At 40.1% G+C, this 21,233-nt stretch overlaps 1 protein-coding gene and 2 long non-coding RNA genes across 5 annotated transcripts; all 3 read left to right on the forward strand.

Moving 5' to 3' along the window:
• The first annotated feature begins 229 nt into the window (after positions 1–229).
• LOC113006950 (F-box only protein 30) lies at positions 230–5,771 on the forward strand. Of its 2 annotated transcripts, none has more exons than XM_026143215.2 (3): positions 230–467; positions 2,626–4,755; positions 4,947–5,771. In XM_026143215.2, exons 2-3 carry the CDS (start codon positions 2,677–2,679, stop codon positions 5,139–5,141), a joined length of 2,274 nt encoding a protein of 757 aa, XP_025999000.2. In that variant the 5' UTR covers positions 230–467; positions 2,626–2,676; the 3' UTR covers positions 5,142–5,771. The 2 variants fall into 2 exon arrangements, with proteins under 2 accessions (XP_025999000.2, XP_025999001.2); XM_026143216.2 differs by lacking the exon at positions 230–467 and adding an exon at positions 527–667.
• A 1,270-nt stretch (positions 5,772–7,041) lies between these two features.
• LOC113006763 (uncharacterized) lies at positions 7,042–9,863 on the forward strand. Its single transcript, XR_013902041.1, has 3 exons — positions 7,042–8,500; positions 9,189–9,359; positions 9,465–9,863. It is a non-coding gene; the product is annotated as an uncharacterized LOC113006763 (long non-coding RNA).
• Positions 9,864–12,650: 2,787 nt separating this feature from the next.
• LOC113006444 (uncharacterized) lies at positions 12,651–20,065 on the forward strand. 2 transcript variants are annotated; one of them, XR_013901690.1, is made up of 4 exons: positions 12,651–12,773; positions 15,300–15,378; positions 16,454–16,545; positions 17,269–20,065. It is a non-coding gene; the product is annotated as an uncharacterized LOC113006444 (long non-coding RNA). The 2 variants fall into 2 exon arrangements; XR_003269754.2 differs by lacking the exon at positions 12,651–12,773 and having other exon boundaries at positions 14,764–15,378.
• Positions 20,066–21,233: the final 1,168 nt, after the last annotated feature.

The following is a 21,233-nucleotide window of genomic DNA, read 5'->3' on the forward strand; positions in this document are numbered from 1 at the left end:
AGGTTTTACAAATTTTAATGCTACAATGTCAAAATAACCCATGACATAACAGTACAGGTTTATCCTGTCATAGTTATTATAGATGTCATGATGTATAAGTGGAACTAAACAATGACCATAATGTGTCCTTTTTTAAAAAGTTTAGATTAATTGTTCAGTTAAAAACACCAGTTTTTCAGTATTGTTTGCTTTTAACATCGTTGCAAAACTCCATGTCTTCGCCTATGTAGGCAACTCCCGTGATTATTCTCAGCTTTTTTTTTTCTTTTACCCCGTGTAAAACAGATGTGCGCTTTGGTCAATAAAGTTTTGAACACAAAAAAAGAGAAAGGCTGAGAGGATATGTAGCTAGCTACTGGCTATCATTAGCACTTTCTCTATAGCCGTAACTGCAGTTAACAGCTGGGTTTGTTGTAATTTTTTTTAATACTTTTGATCGGACTTTTTGCTGCCAACATTACGATCAGGTAAGAAGTGCCCTGCATGCTAGCCCGGGTTTATACCGCTGTTGTTTTGAACCGTTTAACTTCCGAGCTAGCTAGCTGTTGTTAGCTAACAGTATGAGCCTGCCTGCCATTGTTACAAAAACAAGTTGATTTGATGGTGAAGGAGCTGATGACAGCAAACAAGCTTGCAGCACTGGACTCGTAATATACTACTGTACACGGTAGTGAAAGCTTCTCGTCTTTTTTTGCTCTTGTTTTAAGTAAACTTAGCGAGGAACATTAATCTAGCCACGCTGTGTTTTTGTGTTACGTTTGTTGTCAGTGAATGCGCTTTATTTGGGTCAGACATTTGAAAAGAGATGCTGGTTAAAAAAAAAAGTAACTAGTATTGTTTTGTTAAAATATTGTGGATGTTAGTCGCGTGTTTGGTTATGTATTTATACATACTGCAAGGTTTAGAAGTGACGGGGTAGCGTTTAACTTTCCAATGGATTTGTTTGCATTCACTCGTTTGCCTGAAGTGGTTACAGAAACAGATGCTCTGAGTAACTTGCCACTGGCATCAGGGTTTTTTTTATTTTGTTTTGCTTTGCTTTTAATCTTTTTACACGTGAGATTTAAAAATGGCTGCACAGTAAGTGTCCTTTCTACATGTCCAGCTTCGTTGGATACATTTTAGACGTGTTTCCTACTCTTAAAGATGTCACTAGCTGATCTCTGGCTACAAAATAACTTTATTTAATGTGTTCTGTTCACAACTTCTGTTAAAGTCTTTAATATAATCTAGAATCATTCATTATGAGCCAACACACTTTTGCATTTTATGCCCGTAGGAAGTTAAACTTTAAGTGCACTATCAAATGCTAGTGCAACAGTGGAATTACACTGGCTATGTAGATTCTTAAAGATGAAGATTTATTTTGCTCCTAAATTTGCTTTAATACAATTTATTTGTTTTGTAAGATTTTTTTGGAGCCTTGCCAGTGAATGACATAATAGATACAGCAATGTGTTTATTATACTCAAAACGAGTATGCTGTTTTTCAGTATAAGTTCATTTGTAACATGTTATAAACAGAACACACTGCCGACTCAAATCATGCACAAAATTAGGGAGATATGTTATTCTCCTGTCCAAAATGTGAAAAAGAAAACGTTTTAGCGTCCTGCACTGACCAGGGAATTTTCCTAATAAGGTACTGTATGAGACAGCCTTTTAGGTGTGTCACGTGACTGCAGCTGAGTTTGTTATTCTTTAGCAGAGAGGGCACTGTTTCACAGTTGCCATGCAGGCTTCATTCATGGAAAGAAGAAAACTGCAGAATATTTAGGTTTGCTTTGTAACTACTGATTTTTTTCCCCAGTGCATTCATATGAGGCATGTTATGTTGTATGCAGAGGGGGCAAGTATAATGCGCCGCTCTTTCATGAAATAATATGTGACAATAAATTAAAACGGTTCGTACACTTCTTTTGAAATATACTGCAATGAACTACAGTAAAAGTCTCTTTTAAATGCAGTTTCTGCTACCTAGAAATATCATTTCTGTTGTATTACCTACTTTTCTTGTTGCACTTTTAAGAAGCTTTGATGCTTTGCTTACATGCTATTTGGTTGAAATAAAGATCTTTAGTACTGAGGCATGGCTCTCATGTGTGACATCTACTGGTTTGTTGTAGTTGTAACAACCTTTCAAGACTTGACCAAAACTCTAGGACAGCATAATACTGATTTTATAGTTTCCTTTATTTTATGTGTGCAAGCAAGGGCTCAGACGGCTACTTTTTTTTTTTTTTAATTCTTTTATCTTTAATATTTCTCATTTAGAAAGAACAGCTGTAGTAAATGCAGATATGCAATGTGCAACATACTTCATGTGGTGCCGAGATGGCGTACATGTCAGTTATTGTTGTTAGCAGGTATATTCCCAGTGACCATTGTGAACTGTCTTTTCAAGATGATGCTATTTATTCTAATTGTAAAACGCAAAATATAGCAAAAAATAAAAAAAATCTTGGTTTCGTCATTTACTGTATTGTAATAATATCACACTGCATTCTGTTGCTTTTTGACTCGAGCTCCGATACTGTATTAAAGCAGTCTGCTCCACAGATGTGGAGCAGACTTTGTTGCTAATGTGTCGTCGCCCTACACTTACTGCATTTGATCTTTTGGCAGGACTGTGGACTGTCTTCTTCCAGAGTCACTCCCCATCACTCTGGTCTGAAGATGGAAGAGGACCATGTTCACTGTATTTCCTGTTTTAACCAGAGGTGCACGGTCAAAGCTGAAACAGGAGTTTCTTGCGAGCTTATAACGTGTCCTTTGGTTTGTGGGGCTGTTTTTCACTCCTGCAAAGTGGATGAACATCAACTTATGTGCCCACTGATGAGGATTCCTTGCCTAAACAGTGGATATGGTTGCCCCGCCACCCTGGTGCGCAACCAGATGTATGCTCACCTGGAAGTGTGTCCAGCTGGACTTGTGTGCTGTACTATGGAGTGGAACAGATGGCCTGTTAGCTGCCTGGATTATACTTCCTATGAAAGCCTGAGCCGTGGTGTGGAAGAGGTGGAGCAGCTGGACATGGCACTTGCCCTTCAGGACCAGCGTACACTGCTGGAGTCCCTCAAGGTGATTGCCATGGCACCTACTGCACAAGGAGAGCCACTTGTCAGTGTTAGTAAAGAGAACAGAGCGACACACTCCACTTTACAAACATGTGCTCCTAAGGCCTCCTCATTTATTCAGTCACCTTCCCCGCTGCCAGCCACTCATCAAGCACAGCCACACCCACCAGGCTCAGCAAAGGAGAAAATTTTCAGTGGAATTAATGGCTTGAATGAAGAGCACTTTGGTAAACTGTATGAGGCCACAGTTGAGACTGCAAGAAGCTTAGCTGCTGCTTTAGACTTTGTTAGCAGTGCCAGCTCTGGTGAAACCAGCGCAGAGCGTGTGAACAAAGAAGCTGCTGTACAGAAAAGTAGATTGAGCAACAATGGAGACTTTCAGAATGGACTGGAAGACGAAACACCTGCAGCTTCAGATAGTTTGCATAAAAGCGGCATTGAGGAGGAAAGTGTTTGTTCAAGCTGCTTGAGTGGAAATGGGTCTCTAAACGAAACAGACGTAATGATTGTGAATACAGCCAATGGACCATTTTTAGGGGCACCTGAGGCTTGTCTTGAGACGGCCTGTCCCATTGAGGTTCAAGATAACTTGCATGCTGATGACTCTCAAGAATTACTTGCCCGTCAAATGGCACCTCCACTCCATGTCAGAAAGCCTGTGGCACAGAGGGCTGGTCATATCGTTCTAGAAGATAGAGGGCTCTTTCTTTCAGAAAACCATGGGGTCAAGAGGAACTACCAGACCTTTAGGGGCCCAAGCCAATCTTCATTTTCTAATGGTCAGATGGGTATCACTCCAGGCAGGTCATTGTCTAGGTTCCAACCCGTAATGGAGGACAAGGCAGTGGATACTTCAGAGCTAGAGCAGGATGACGACCCCATGGGTCTAGGAGAGATCGATCTGATCACAGCAGCCCTGCTCTTCTGTTTAGAGGAGTCTAGAGAGTGCAGAAGGATCTCTGATACAGTCTATATTGATGGTTACCATGTTAACTTTGGCACACAGACTTTCACCTTTCCTGCTGCAATCTTAGTAACTAACACCAGAGTGGGTGACATGGCCTCTGCTTCTGCCTGCGACCATGCTGCCCCACAGATCTCCTACCCCAGCCCTTTCCGTACCCTCCGCTTAGGTCTCGTCCTGGAAGCTCTGGAGGTCGAGGCAGTCCCCCATAACCGTTACCTCCCCCCTAACCCCCGCTACCAGCATATGTTCCCCTTTATCTGTGGTCAGTCATTCCGCCGGGACCAGTTTTCATCCCATTTCACAAATGTCCACGGTGACATTCACGCTGGTCTCAATGGTTGGATGGAGCAACGCTGCCCCCTGGCATATTATGGCTGCACGTTTTCCCAAAGAAGATTTTACCCATCTGTCCAGGGGGCAAAGGTGATTCATGACAGGCACCTCAAATCCTTTGGAGTCCAGCCTTGCCCTAAAGCAAAACTTCCAGGTGACTCCCAGTCAGACCAGTTTAGTGGGCTTCCTATTGAGATACTGTGGCACATAGCTGGATTCCTGGACAGTTTCAGCTTGTGCCAGCTGTCATTGGTATCAAGGACTATGAGGGAAGTGTGTGCCAGCCTCCTTCAGACCAGGGGTGTAGTGGACCTGCAGTGGGAGCGAAGACAAAGCCCTGGTCCTCATGGCACTGTGTCATGGCAGACGAAAAATAAAGTAAGCAGAAATCCAGTGTACTGTACTGTATACTGGTGTTTAACTATTTCTCTAAAATAGTTATTAAAATTTCTTGTTAGCACCAATGTATATAGCTATCGTACTACCTATATTAAATGCAAAGTAATATATAAAAGGCCAGATTTTAAAGATAATAAATCAAAAACTACTTTTTTTATTTACTACCCCAGGTTTGGCGATTCAGCACTGCCTTCAGCCCGGTGTTAGCGTGGGGCTTCACTGATGTCCCCAGCATGTCGAACCACCTTAAGAAGTGCCACTTCAACAATGTGGAGCACAAGACCGAGCCTGTACCCCTTCCTGCCATGTGCACCGCACGGGATGGACACTCACTCCGTCGCGTCCTACGCCATGTTAACATCTGACCAAACACAACCGACCAGTCAAAGCTGCATGAGATTCACTGCCGTAATCTGTGAATGCTGCAACTAAAAAAAAAAATCTCTTCCTGCATCACACTAGATTATGAAGAAGCCTTAATGAAAACACTTCACTTGCCAGGTTTGTTGTGTGTGTGTGTTTGAGGTCCCTGTGGAGAGAGAGAAATAAAACAAACATTTCACTTCGCATGGATATGATCTGAAAATACGCACTTATTCTGATAAGATGAACTATATTTTCTTGAGTACAGATATGCACAGTGGATTTATGTTATTCTATGTGATATGATATCTATATTAACAGGAATTTAAATGTTTTCACACTCTTGCCTTTCAGTAGTAGCCATGGGGAAAAGCAGATTGTTGTTTTTGTTTGTTTGCATAATTTCTGTCTGTCAGAAGGTATGCTAGCACTTTATATAATATTTGCTATTCCCTCTTCAGTGACCCTAAATGATATAGCTCTGATCTCTTTAAGTGTCAGCCAAGTGCAAACTTGTTGTCTGGGTGTGTAGGATGTCCGAATGTGAGTGTAAACAGATGGATAACACAGAAATGCATGTGCTTTAATACAGTTTAATAAAGTCTTTACAATTTTTGTAAAGTTATTTCTTATTTTTGGAGGGTTTGTTTCATTTATTTATTTATTTCTACTACTGTAACTAGGCTAGTATAGTTAAATCACAGTTAAATTATGTCTTTCTAAAACTAGTATTTCAGAAACTGTTGATCTACTGGTATTTCCTGCAGAACCATCTCTTGAGTTTAAAGAGGATGGTCTTCAAAATATCAAGTGAGCATCAGTTCCCTGGACATGTGTTTACCATGTGTTCCCTAAACACATGGCAAATTTTGAAACAGATGAACTATAGTATCAGATGACGCCACCGGGTGTTACTCCAGTCAGGTACAAACTGAAAACTGAGGCTACAATTTGCAGAGGCTCACCAAAATTGGACATAATATTGGAAAAACGTCTCACGAGTCTCTATTTCTGCTGCAATACATGTCTGTAAACATGAAAGCTTGATTCATCCTGACTTGTATCAACAACTCAGACCACTGCTAGTGGTGTGATAGTGTGTGGGACAGTTTCTTGGGACACTTTGGGCCTCTTGGTACGGATTGAGCATTATTTAAATAGTGTACCCATCTTCCGATGGCTGCTTCCAGCAGGATAACGCTAATGTCACGAAGCCGATTTCATCCCAAACTGGTGTCTTGAACGTGGAAATGAGGTCGTTGTATTCAAATGTCCTTCACAGTCACCAGACCTCAACCCAGTACAGCAGCTTTGGCATGTGGTGGAACAGGAGGTTTCATCCTGGCTGTGCTGCCAATAAATCGGCAGCAGTTTGCAGATTTTTTTGGCCATTATTGCAATCTATGAAAACAGTGCATTTAAAAACTATAGCTACATCTATTATTGTCATCAACTCTAGAATAACATTTATGGTATAATTTAGATTAACCTCAGCTAAATTAATTATAAAACATTTTCACCACTTCTTTTTCTAGTCAAATATCAGCATTAAAATATTCATAAACAAATACAACAGTATTTATATTCTCCTGGTGAATATACAGGAAAACTGTGGTATTTACTCAGTGATAAAAATCATCTACATTTTATAATTGTGTGAAAATATTTCTATTGCGTCTAGTACTAGATTTAGCATCAGTGTATTTATATTTTACATTTGCATTTAGATTATTCTTAATTCAAAAAGTACATCTACTACTAATGTTTTTGATTATTAATTATATTTAACTAATAATAATTATTCTCTTTTGGGTCTGACAGGATCAAACGGTTCATGAAAAACATGTTTCCTCAGAGTCTGTACAGCTGTTCATCCTACCTACTTGCAGGTATGGGAAAGAAGTCTGACTAAAATGAGCTACAGCTCCATCTGTTGGCCAGATAACATCACTGCAAAGTCTGGACTCAATCCCCAACTTCTACTACAGAGATATAATATACTAAATGCTGCTTCCTTATTCACAAGAGGTTGTCACAGTGGGTAGCTTTACATGTTTAATTTAGCAGGGGTTTTTTTTGCCGGATGCACTTCCTAATGCAACCCCAAAGGGATTTGTTTCTCCTCCCGGACTCATATAGTGAAACATCATTAGCAAGTGAAGATTAAATTAACAGAATAAGCAGAACAAGCCAACCAATCATCTAGCTGGTCCAGCCAGCAGCCCACAGCCAGGCTCCACCATCAGCCCACAGCCAGCCTCCACCATCAGCTAGCAGGTCCAGCCAGCAGCCCACAGCCAGGCTCCACCATCACCTAGCAGGCCACAACCAGGCTCTACCACAGGTCTACCAGGTCTATCCGTCAGTCAGCATGTTATCCTCGGTAGTCTTTTTTCCTTTATTGCTTTTATTGACAGCTTTTTGTCTACATGAGGTGCAGAAACAGTCTGTGGAGCAAGAGAAACCATACTTCTTACTCCTCTCAAAGGGAACAAGGTGGGATTTTACATCTTTTAGAAGCTTCTCAAACGTGATCATCAGCAGAGATCTCATTTCAACTGATTTAACTGATTTATTTATTCCAATATGTGTAAAAAGAAAATGTTTTATTGTTCTTCTGCTTCTTTTATCTGGAAATGTGCAACCTAATCCCGGTCCAGATTGCAAATGCTTAAGTACTCCTTGTGATTTTAAAACTCGAACAGGTCTTGGTATCATTCATTGAAATGTCAGAAGTCTTCTTCCCAAACTTGATTTTGTGAAAATTTGGATGAGAGAGTTAGATACCGATATTCTCATATTATTAGAAACCTGGCTTACAAAATTGATTACTGACAGAGGCATAACGGGCTATAATCTTTTCCGTTGCGACCGCCCCAGAAAGGATGGCGGTGTTGCAATTTATGTAAAAAGCAAATTCCATGTTACTGTCGATTCATCGGTATCTGTTCGTAAACAGTTTGAACTTCTTGCCCTCAAGCTCCAACTTTTCAAGGGCTATTTTATTACCATTGTGGGTTGTTATAGACCCCCCTCGGCTAGTAGTAGATATTTTTACCAGCTTTGTTAAGTATATAGCACTATTATCCGATGTGTGCAAGGACACCGAGCTGCAGGAATGGATCAATGAGATATTTACACACGGCGTCTTAGGAAACAAACTCTCTGGTAAATAATAAATACCCTTAATTATATTTGTCACATAAAGCCTAGGTTATAATGAAAAATATAGTGACTGACAGTGAGCGTTCTGTTAACAGGGTTTCCGGCATCCTTTAATACTGTTGAGGAGGTGATCAAGTTTATCACCATGGTGATCTTCACAGTGTCAGTTCAACATGCTGCACTCAATAATGGACAGGTATGACAGCACGCTATGTAATTATGTTTGATCAAGTACAGTGAGTCTTTGCATCTCCAATAAGGAATTGATTCAACTGCCTTTTGGCCACAGAGAAGTGTCTCTATTCCATGTTTCCCTGGTTTGCATTTTTGTAAAGGATACATACTGCAGCAGATCCAGAGAAACACCTCATAATTTAACAAGAAATTTAGGAGCATTTGGCTGAGTCAAGTCATTCCAAGTTACTGCACCCAGTTCTTTGGATCATTGTCCCATCATGCTGCGATAAGCTGAGTTATCAGATTTTATGCAAACATGTGAATGTTGTCAAATTCTGACATTCTGAAACCAACTACATTTTCCAGATATTCAACTTTCACCTAATGTTATCATAAGGTGAAGCAAAAATCAAAAAACACACATTATGGCACGCAAAATCTTGGACCACATTTATCATTTATATAACTATATAAAACATTTAGTAAAATCTTCTTTTTCAGTTATTCTCTCCGATTATAATTCCCTTTGCTTTATGTATCAGAAAAACATAATAGAAGAATAATAGAATTTGCTGTAGCTCTGAAGATATTGGTGGATAATGTTTAACATGAGAACAGATATCTACCCTTATTTACATAGATACAATAGCTATGTCCTTTGTTTGAAAAATAAAGCAAGTCATTTATAAAAACTTGTTTCATTCTAGTTTGACTACAGCTCCTGGATGCCCTATGGCTCAGGCTTGCTTCACAAACCTGCTCCAACCACAAAGGGGCAGTCAAGCATGACGACATTATTGGAGACTCTTCCAAATATTGGGGAGACAGTAAAGTTTGCAGGAATGCTTTGGGTACTTTCCCACAAGTATACAGATGTGGTATGTATCTTTTTTGCTTTTCATGCTTTATTTATATTCCTTTAAAAAAAAAGAGTATCACAAATAAAATATTTTTAGTCTGACTAACTAACTTTGCTTCTGCAGGTTCTGTTGGGTCAGTACCCTGAAGAACGATTCGATGAACCTACCCCGAAACAAATGATTAAAGAGTTTCAAGCAGAGCTGTCCTACCTCAGTGAAGAAATTACAGCAAGAAATTCTCGGCTTGAAGTACCCTACACATATCTGAACCCGACTGAAATAGAGAACAGTGTAACCATTTAGTCAACAATACATGGTATCCTGCTTTCTTTGTCTATAATTCTGGTACATATAGTACCAAGTGAGGTGACGCTGGCAGCTTCTCAGGTTTTATATGTTAGTTGTATCATGATAAATAGGCATGTTCATTTTTTGTATCTACTGTGTATTACATAGATTAAGAGATTAGTTTGGGGACATTGGGGGACTTTTTTTTTTTTTACAATAAAATGATAAAATGGTTTTTAATTTGTTAGAATTTCATGCTTTTTAAAGAATATACATACAATTAAAATTGTTTGTTCCTATACGCCTAAAAGTAGCATGCACATCTGAGACTATCACTCCTTTTTTTTTTGGTTGTAGGAGGCACATGATTGACACATAGTGTGTGCATAGCTAATGTTACCAAGGATATGTAAAGGTTAGTTCTTCTTTTACAATGCTGAAGATTTAGACTGTGAGCCAATGTAAGGTTTATAGCACAGTTGTCTAAAATAAAAAGCACTGGTAATTACCAAAATCATTTTTTATGTTTCTGTAATGGTTAGTGCAGCAGTATGCACGAGCTGCATTGTAAGTATTGTTATCCATTAATTTTCAAATTTACTGTTTTATAAAAAAAGAAGAAGAAATAGTAAAGCTCATTATTTTTTAATTAAGATACCAAATTTTATTATTTACTTGCATTCCTGAACAGAAAAAAATATATGTTTGGTTCAAGTCCAACGTGTTGGCTAAAATTTGGGTATAAAAATGTGAACTCACTTTATTTCCCTAATAACAATATAATTCTTAATTTTAAACAACTTTTTGGGAAATTTCTAAAATATTTATTTTGTGTTTTCATGACAGATGGCCTAACAAATATGTTAAGCAATGTACAATATACATTTTTTTCACTTTCTTTTGAAAGGAGGAAATTTATTCATGACAGAACGGTGGGAACAATCACTCTTTGTGTAAAGCTGTATGTTTTAATTTTCATCTTGCTGTGACATTAAATACCAATAAAGAAATACTAATGAGGCGCAGCAAATTCAAGCATTAAAAATCTCTTTGCATCTCTGATTTCTTTTTCTGTAGTTTCCACAATGCAATCATGGATAAAAGCTAAAGGTGACAACAGCTCGCACGCATTACGCATGTGAGCTGGTGTCACTAGACCACATATACAGTACATCACTTTATGTGGAACAGAAAGGGGAGTGGACAATTTCAGCCGAACATTCAGACAGTGATTCTCAAAATAAATCTTGGAAAATAAACTTTTATATGTAAATGTTATTCTTTGTAAATAAGGACTGTGACTTTAAAGCCTGTAGATTTTTAAGATGTTAATCATTATCTGACTTTTATCACGAATCAGATTATTTTCCTGGTGATGCCTGAGGGAGGTGGATATCTTGGAAGAGAAGAAAAACACACCCGAAACAAACATCTTGCCTGACCAGTACTGTTTTCCAGTAATGAGAAACAGATTTTATGTTCCAATACCAAACTTACATTTAAACTTTGACAACACTTTCAAGTTAAATCATCTGAACTCGTGTTAAATAAGTCACGGTTATCTATTGTACACTGTATCATACATTTGTTTAATATCATTTTAGGAATTGTAGGAATGGCTGTCACTATGTGTACTTTGATTTTTTTTCCCCTATATTTTAACTTGACTTTGTAGATATTAACATACATACATACAGACACACACACACACACACATATATATATATATATATATATATATATATATATATATATATATATATATATATATATATATATATATATATATATATCCCTCATATATAAAAAATAAAAAAAAAACACCCAGCACGCCCCTGCGGGCGGTTTATCCTTCAAGCTCGGGTCCTCTACCAGAGGCCTGGGAGCTTGAGGGTCCTGCATAGTATCTTAGCTGTTCCCAGGACTGCGCTCTTCTGGACAGAGATCTCCGATGTTCCCGGGATCTGCTGGAGCAACTCGCCTAGCTTGGGAGTCACCGCACCTAGTGCTCCTATTACCACGGGGACCACCGTTACCTTCACCCTCCACATCCTCTCGAGCTCTTCTCTGAGCCCTTGGTGTTTCTCCAGTTTCTCGTGTTCCTTCTTCCTGATATAAAATCCCAAATGGGATCAAGAGGTGCACAGAACGTCGTGGCGGGAACGTGTCATGTGTCAAAGATTAGGAAGAGGGGCAGTTCAGGGTGTGGTAATGCAAGGTTACTGCTTTTTAGATGACTTCCAACAGGACTGTAAATACAGAGGTGTAATAGAAGTTGGTACCATTGGAAATCTGCATTATAAATGGGTTGGGGTTTTATTCAGAAGCATCAGTACAATATCTTTCAATATATTTTCTATTACAGCTGCATCAACAGCCTTCTGAGCAGAACCACATCTTTCTGCCCAGTGACTCAGAGGCAGAATGGCTGCTAGCCAAGCTGTTTATTAAAAGTGCAGATCTATTGGAACATCAAGCAGTCTATCACCTCATGAGCACTCACTATCTGGCAGAGGTCTTTGCTATTGCTACTTTCCGCACCTTCCCTGAGATCCATCCTCTCTACAAGGTGAAATTTGGTGAGATACACTATAAAACCCTTCTATAGTGATGTTTCTATATTACTTAAATCATTTTATATCATATAGAGGACTTTATTCTGATCTTTATTCAAATTTTTACTTTGATAATTACCTTCTATGTGTACAGCTACTGATCCCACACTTCCGGTACACCCTGCACATCAATATATTTAGAAATTTCAACTAACACCTATCTGATTACCAACAAAGTTCACTTGGATATGAGGGGATAAAAGAGCTCATGAGATGCAGTCTCGCTTCCTGCAGCTCCCTCTGCCTGACAGAGAACATCACTGCATGAAGACTGCAGTCGATCCCCAACTTCTATTACACCTCAGCATTAAGTTAAGAGTATGAAAACTGCTACAGTATGAACTTTTTTTTCAATCATTATATATTTAACAACAACCAACACGTTCTCACTCCCAACTCATCAAACGTGTGACGCATGGTCAGGCTCCCTCTGCTTCACTTATGGACGCGCAGGGTACCCCCCTCGCGTCGGGAATTGACGTGAAGGGTCCTCCGATTGAAGAGATTGCTGCGGAAGTGCCTGTTGTCGGTATATTGTACTGACAATATAGTGGCTGATGCACTCTCACGCAGCTCGCAATAGGGTGTTGTTGTTGTTGTTGTTGTTGTTGTTGTTGTTGTTGTTTTGGTAGGGCTTCAATGTAAGGGGGGGGGGGGGGGAATGTTACGTTCTGTGAGGCTGTGGGAGTGTGTGGGTGGGGTGTTTGCCCACTCTCCCCGCCTCCACCCCTCTTGCCACTCCTACCCCTCTCTGTCTCTCTCACTCTCCTCTCTCCCCAGGACACAGCTGCTGCTGATTAGCCTCGTTTGCCACCTGACTCCAGTCAGCAATCATCCTCTGAGGCTATTTAAACTGGGGATGAGCTGTGAGCAGGGTGGCTTTTTCCTCGGTGGCTCTACGCGTTTCTGTGCTAGATTTTGGACAGACAGCCTCTTTCTGACCAGTGAGCAGATGGGCTTGTGGGCCCTGAGAGTGTCTTCCCGTGGTGGGGAGTAGGGTAGGAAGTGTGGGAAGTGCCTCCTTTTTTATTGTGTTTGTTTGGTAGTCTTCCTGCTGCGAGCGTTTTCTTTGTTTCTTTGGCGTTGTTGGTAAGACGGCGTTGCCGGCCCTTTAAGTTAATGTTAATGTCGTTTGTAATCCACCTGTACCATTTCGTAATAAAGTTCTATTAATACAGAACAACTCTGTCTGTTTTCCTTTTCATTCTGATTCCGGACTCATTTGTTACTGGTCCCCTCACTCACATGCCTAGACCCCTTCGGGGGGAACGTAACAAAGTGGGGGCTCGTCCGGGATATGAATGGAAGGAACAGCGATTGAGTTTTAGTGAGTTGTTTGCCGGTGGCCTGGTTAGTTGTGTTGTATCTGCTGCGCTCTCTCTCCAGTTAGCGAAAGGGGAGTGTCTAGCTGAGCGTAAGCTCCTCCTTCAGGCACTCGTTTTTTATTTTTCCTTTATTATTTTCGGAGTAATCCTGGGTGGGGATTAGTTCCCTGTCGGGGGTAGGCTTGTCGGTGCTTTGTGCACTTGATGCTTAGCCTTTAAAGTTGCCTCGAGCCTGGTACACTCCAGAAGCTAACTAGGCTAAGATTTTAGTAGGCAGGTCTGGGGAGAGGGTCGGCGGTATTTTTATTTATTGGTTAACCTGTGGCCACACTTTTCCCGCCTGTTTCTCATTTGTGTATTGGAGGTGGTGTTTCTTTGTTGTTATTGTTAGCCTCAGGTAGTTTTTGTTTTAGAGTCAATGGCTACCTTTGATATTGCAGTGTTTAAGGGTGAGCGTGGTGCAGCGTCTCAGCCCGTTCCGCAGGCGCCAGCTCAAGCTGTAGGTCCATTGGTGTCGACACCTGTTGATCAGGGGCTGCCTGAGGACAAACCCATGACAGTGCCTCGCTTCGAACCCCTCTCCATTGAATCAAGTGAAGGCTCGAAGCTGGATGCTAAGCTCCGTGTACGCCTGGCTCGTCTCCAGTTAGAAAAGGAGGATCGTGAGAGGGAGTTCCAGCTAAAGAAAGAGCTGGAGCTTAGGCGTTTAGACGCAGAGCTTGCTAGAGCCAGGGAGGTCGAGTTGAGGAAGGTGGAGGTGGAGGCAGACAGCTGTGAGGTTGCGACAGCTGGAACTCTGGCAGGTTTCCCTTCCTCCGACTGCCTCCATTCGTCAGGCCGACACCTCGTTTGACGTAGGGAAAAACAGTCGTCTGGTTCCGATGTTCCGTGACATTGAGGTCGACAGCTACTTCGAGTCGTTTGAACAAATAGCCACGGCCTTGCACTGGCCACGGGATTCGTGGGCCATTTTGCTCCAATGTATGCTGGATGAGGGCAAACTCATAAGCGAGTGTTGCAGCATGCTGTAATGAGGAAACCTTCTGTTCACTGAGGTATACTGCAATCTGCTCGGAGATGCAGTTCTTAAATTCCTCCACCAGCATTAATTCACGCATTGACGCCAGGTCAGTAGCTTCGCTGGACACACACCACCGATCAAAAAGCACACTTTTCTTCCTTGCAAAATCTCGGTAGGATTGACCCTGTCCCCTTTTTAATCCCCGGAAATGCTGCCTGTAAGCTTCTGGGACTAGCTCGTAAGCTAGCAGGATGGCACTTTTCAGCTTGTCATAATTCAGACTGTCCTGAGCTGACAATGAGGAACAAACTTTTTGAGCCTTACCCGCCAGCTTCACTGATGGACGCGCAGGGTACCCTCCTCGCGTCGGGAATTGACGTGACGGGTCCTCCGATTGAAGAGATTGCCTGTTGTCGGTATATTTAGACATTTTCCAAATCACATTGTAGTGACGTATACAGAACACAATAAATTGTATAATGTAAACAACTACCTGAAAAACAGGTAGAACGATGCTTTTGTATCGTTTATTGCATTTATGGAGGGAGTGATGTATGCTGGGTAATGGCACAGCTAGCTACTGGGTGACTTTATTCACCCGCTTCGGCTGTTATCAGTCCATACAATGGGCGTTATTAGCACAAATCAGTCCCATAGATATGGGCCATCTCCTGCTAGATTGTTCAGAAGGTTGTTCTCATCCATCCAGATGGAGGATCACTAACAGGAGCGTGGAAGACTCCAGAACCCACTCTGGCTGGAATCCGGTGGATATGCAGTGTGTACAAGTAAGACCATTTAAACGGACAGCATTTATAGAATGACTATTAAAAGCCAGCGAGTGTCAGTAATGTTAATGTGGTTATCTTAGTAATACACCGAGTGCTAATATAACAGCTTTAAGATGCATTTGTAGATGTTATTACGTGTTTTACCGTCTTTATGGTGCTAGCTTAAAGTTACGGTGTAAACGTTAGCTTATATTGGAGGAAAGCTGTTACTGTTTAAACGATGTTAGCACAGAAATATTAGCTTCTGTCATGACTGATGAAGTTACTAGTTAATAAAGTTTCCAGTAAAGTGTTTAATCGCAGCCACAGATTGACAGCAAATATCTCGATTAGCTTCAGTGCATCTATAATAAATATGTGCAAGTTTCAGTGCTTCGTTTAAACTGTATGATACTTATACTGACCCAGGGTCAGTGTAAAATACAATCCTAGCTGTGTGAACAAAGCCACTGTAAATTTAATCCTGCATGACAAACCTCAGGATGCAGGTTATTATTACTCTTTCCTGCTGGCACACCTGTCACACCTGAGAGTCAGCTAGAAACTTACAGTGACGTGGACATCATGCAAAGACTGCCAGACTCTGTAATACTGCAAATGATCAGTGACTCAGGTTATCACTAAACTTTAAACGATACCTCTGTGTCTCTGTGTGCTGAACATCTAGGATTGAGTCAGGCTGCATTGACTGTGGGACTTTAATGTGTTAAAAGCAGGTTGAAGACGGCTCAGAAACATTTGAAGATTAAAATTTAGCATTATGGCTGCTGGTGGTTTGTAAAGCCTCTACTCAGCTGTATTTTTGTTACTAATTTATGTTTGTTGTTGTTTAACACAGATTTCAGAAGAGCAAATATGCTTAATAGTTTAACTAGATTTCATTTGTCAGTGTGGGACTGCTGAGTCACCTGAAGAACTCATTTCATTCATTCTCCACATGATGTTCATTTACAGAAATGTTTCACAGGAACTGATTTCTCCCAAAGGTTGAACTAGTGTGTTTCCATAGATTACCTCTGTATGAATGTACTTCTTAAATGAAGGCAAGTGTTTGTCCTTTTTTGTTCCTCAGGTACAGTACATGATATCAAGGGCAGGCGGTCAACACTGGGGGTAGACAAGAAGCAGACGTACTTCCAAGAGGGAGCTGCAGTGAGGTCAGAGGTCAGAATCTGAAACAGCTCAGGTTTATATTTTAGAGGTTATAAAAAATCAAAATGTATTTATAAAGAAACCTTTAAATAATAGTCATAATTATGATTATTAAGAAATATCAAACATTTAAGTGGATTTTCTGTTACACATATTGTGTTAGCCCTGCAATAAACTGGCAGCCTGTCTTTGTCCTGTATCAGCTGGGATAGGCTTCGTCCTCCCGCAACCCTGAATTGGATACATTTTATTCCAATTATGTAATCTGATCATTTACAAACTCAAGGTATCTAATCAAAATGTAAGTAATAATTATAAAATGGGAAAGCAGAAATAAGTGTGACATAAATGTAAATGTGTGAGCTGACATAGAGGACAGCTACATGTAGTCTGAAAAACCTTTGTTATCAAGTTTTCAGGTATATCAGCATGAGACATTCTTACATAGAAGAGACATTAAAGTCTCTAACTCAGTGAAGCATTATTGGTCCCGTCTGTTTGGATAAATATAGTAAGTTGATGTATGTCCATTTATTGACACATTTTCTTAAGTGCTTATCCAGCTCAGGATCACAGTGGAGCTGCAGCTGGATATGTTCACTAAATAAACCTTACAAAAGTTAACAATAAACCTGCATCCATGTACGTTGTTGTCCACAGGATGAGAAAATCAAACTGGAAGACTGTGGAACATGTTAATAAATGTTTGTGTGTTTATGCCTGTGTCTTTCACAGGAGGCGCTGGAAGGTTTCCCTAATAGTTCCTGGTGAATCAAAGCAGAACCATAAAGGTTGCTGGACTGCATGATGGCCTTACCCCTGAGCAGTCATCCTGTTAAAGGAGGAACCAGTTAGAAGCTGTTTTCAAAGTAGCTGAGCAGATTTCATCTCAAGTAAGCAATTAACTGTTTGTTCATCTGTTCTGCCACTTAAAGAGCATTTAAGGACATCTTTTGAGTGTCCAGTTGAATTAATTCTACTGGCTCTCATGGTCATTTGTTATTATAGACATATTTTTCATGTTCATCCAGCTATTTAGTAAATTCTATCTATTTAGTAATATCTGTCAGCTATAAAATGTAATATAAATATAAAAATATCTAAATATCTCCTGCCCTTTATGTTTTAATGATGTAAGTCTGTTTACATTAGCATTCCTCACATATCAATGAGATGCTATACAGTACAATCCTACTGTCACAGCAGAGGGATAACGATGGCTATTCAACATCGTTACACGACACATTCGAGCTGCATGATGCAGACAAAGTGACTAAATCATCTTTTTTGTGGTTTATTGTCTTCAAACCAGCAGACTAAGTAAGTAAAACTTTATTTATATAGCACCTTTCAAGATAAAAATCACAAAGTGCTTCACAGAAGCTAAAACCTAAAAATAAAAATCAACTAAAAGCAAGTTTAAAAAGATGGGTTTTTAGCTGTTTTTTAAAAGCGACCACTGAGTCCACAGATCTCAGGCTCAAAGGGAGAGAGTTCCACAATCTGGGGGCCACAGTTCCAAAAGCTTTGTCGCCTTTTGTTTTCAGCCTCGTGTGCTGGACAGCAAGCAAGCCCTGGTCACATGACCTCAGGGACCTGCTGGGAATGTATGGATGCAAAAGTTCACTTATATATGTTGGTGCTTGTCCATGCAGGGCCCTGAAAGTAAAGGTCAAAACCTTAAACTGGATCCTGAATTTAACGGGGAGCCAGTGCAGCTGAATCAGCAGGGGTGTGACATGGGAAAACTTGGAGGACTTGGTCAGAAGCTTTGCAGCAGCATTCTGAACAACTTGCAGACGATCCAAAGAGGCTTTACATAAACAAGTAAACAAAGAATTACAGTAGTCCAGACGAGATGAAACAAATGCATGAATGACAATTTCTAATTCGGAGCGCGATACAATGGGACTCAGCTTAGCAATGTTTCTCAAATGATAAAAACAGGAGCGAACCAAAGATTTTACATGGGCATCCAAAGTCAGAGCTGAGTCAATACTAACACCAAGGCTCCTGATAGACGGTTTTGCAAATGTAGCAAGTGGACCCAAAGCCGATTGCAGAAGATGTCAGAGAAGAACTTCAGGCCGTGGACTGAAAAGGTATTTTTTTTTTTCTTGTTATCAAAAGACATTTGGAGTGGCAGCTTCTACAACTGGTTGTGCTAAAGTAAAGCTTACAGTCTAAGAAATCACAGTGTTGATATTCAGCACAAAGAGAAAAGCTCACTTGTTTGAATTTATTTACAATCATAGTTTTATAAATTCTGACTGTAAACAGATTTTACAGCTTTGATATTGTTTGACACTCGATATCAGGTGATAGGGTTTAATTTAAAGGTTTCTGTGTCCCAATGAGCCATTTACACTGATCAGTGTCAGTTTAACTGTAACACATTCATTATTTAGATTCAACAAAGAAATAACTGAATGTAAAAAATGGCAGCCCTCAGGCAGGTTTATAGAGATGCATGCATGCACTATGAAATTTATGTATCCCAGATAATTGTTATTCATCTAGTCATGGCAGACCTACCTCTTCCTCCCAAGTTAACTGCAACCCAAAAGAACTAGTGGGGCTATTTACACACTCACAACCAGTGTGGGGTAAAAAGAGCCACCAAAAAGCTGTCAGCCACAGATGTGCTATAAGAGTTAGAAACTCTACTTATGGAGAAACTTTCTAAGTCTAACAGAGGACAGGTACTCCTGCCCAAATAACATGATATAACCCCACATACAGCCCAGCCATAAAGTGAACCAAGTCATTTAGTTAAAGACAGCATGGGACCAAATGCATGTAACCAGCCTGCATCAACCTGACATTTCTTCCTCCTGAATTAAATGAATGAATGGATGAAAGTTAAATGACTACAAACCTAAAGCCACTAGTTCCCACACTGGAGCTCCCTGACACTGTGTGTTAACCGTATTTAGCTTGTATCAACAGTTATAACAGGCTAAGCCACCTGAGCCACTGCATTGAATTTGTTCCTGTCTTAATGATTTCAGCTGACTGGTTTCAGCTCAGATGTTCTGCTTTTTCCTTTCAGTAGATCAAAGCAGCTCATGCTCCTTCTGCTTCCAATTTAGAAGAAGAAGGCGAAGGCTTCAGCGAAGTGGCGTTCATGGTCTCAGTGAACAGTCACGGTCACACACTGCATGTGGTTTTAAAAGCAACAGGTCTGTTCACCACAACAATGGAGATGTGTAATATTAGTGCAGCTACGGTTTGTTTTTGAACATCAGTTCTGTTTTCTACTTTGATCACTTAGACCAAAAAAGTGTTGTTTTCAGATTCTTTCTTTTACATCTATAAACCACCTGTTCATTTTTTTATTACAATTAGTTTCACATAAATGTTAGTTTCCTTTATGATCTTTTAATGCTTACACTACACTGTACATGTCTACATTAGAGACATTTCTGTTACCTGTTCCTGTTGACTCAGAGTTGTGAAATGTTCTTTTATTTGATGCACAATATGAAGTTCATAATTTTCTTACAAATAAAACTATAATGACAAACATGAACAGCTGTGCTTATTTCTGAGACAGGAGTTTTTGAATGTGTTGATATTTAGACAGTGTGCATCTGTATGCTGAAACTGTAATGGTGAACCTGAGGTGATGGTCAACAGAAGGCAAATATATATCAATATAAAACAATATTGAAGTAATGTCTTTACCCTCTGCAGCGTGTGCACGCAATCACCTTATTCACTGTAGTAAACATGCACCGCTAGCTCACGTGACTGTCTCCATGGTTACATCGTATATTATTAGCTATGTAAACAGCTTCCAAAGATACCGCCATAGCTCTCTGCAGCTGTAACACTTAAACACTTTGCAAATCATTTCACGTTTTTGATAGTTATGAAGACAGAATATGTTTTTAAGGTCATGCTAGGCGGTTGCTATGGTGGTTGCTGTGGACTCGGGTGGACCGCGTCCGATTCCTGTTATTAGCTGTCCGCCATAGGAAGGCTGCGTTCCATTTACAAGTAGTGACAATCTGCCGCAACTCGAACTCAAACCCCGCTTTGTTCTTTAATTATAGGCCTTTTATAGCCGTTCATGACACACACATAAAGCACTTTGCCTCACCATGAGAATGCAAGTTTACCTAACCTAACCTTAAAGTATCTGATATAGGATAGAAAAATGAAGCAACCAGAGATTTAATGATGAAGACTCTGGGTTCTGTAGTTCACGTTTTACAGTCCTGAATGACTCTTTGCATATGATTTATTGAAGAGGAGTTTAGAATGCACTTTACATTTAGACTGTTGCTGTTTCATTTTTTACATTGTTGCCGTGTTATGTCATGAATAAGGTTCACCTGCTGGGGGTTTGATGGATCAGCTGGACAATACAGTCAAAGACAGACTTCATTCATCATATGTAAGAATCCTAGTTGGATTTTTGTTGTCACTCATGTTTTTGAACCAAATATTGAAAACAATTCTGACAGACTGGATACCTGGTCAGGGTCTACATTACCTTGTACTCAAGCATCCCAGGACAGAGCCCTGCCCCACCATGAGCCTGGGTGGATACGTGGTTATTAATATAAAAGGACCAATACTGAATATGAATATTTCATGAAAATTGAATTATAATACAAATTAGTAATAAGGGTTTCTCTGCGCCCTTCTTTACACCATACTCAAAGAGCTGCAGGCAGAGAGGGTGACAGGCG

The sequence above is a fragment of the Astatotilapia calliptera genome, chromosome 15, assembly GCF_964374335.1.
Source record: "Astatotilapia calliptera chromosome 15, fAstCal68.1, whole genome shotgun sequence".
In the NCBI taxonomy this organism is placed as follows: domain Eukaryota; kingdom Metazoa; phylum Chordata; class Actinopteri; order Cichliformes; family Cichlidae; genus Astatotilapia; species Astatotilapia calliptera.

Bases quoted from the DNA above. Each gene is read 5' to 3' on its own strand.
- LOC113006950 (XM_026143215.2), top strand. From the start codon at position 2,677: ATGGAAGAGGACCATGTTCACTGTATTTCCTGTTTTAACCAGAGGTGC. The intron at 4,756-4,946 runs GTAAGCAGAAAT...TTACTACCCCAG, and splicing joins CATGGCAGACGAAAAATAAA to GTTTGGCGATTCAGCACTGC.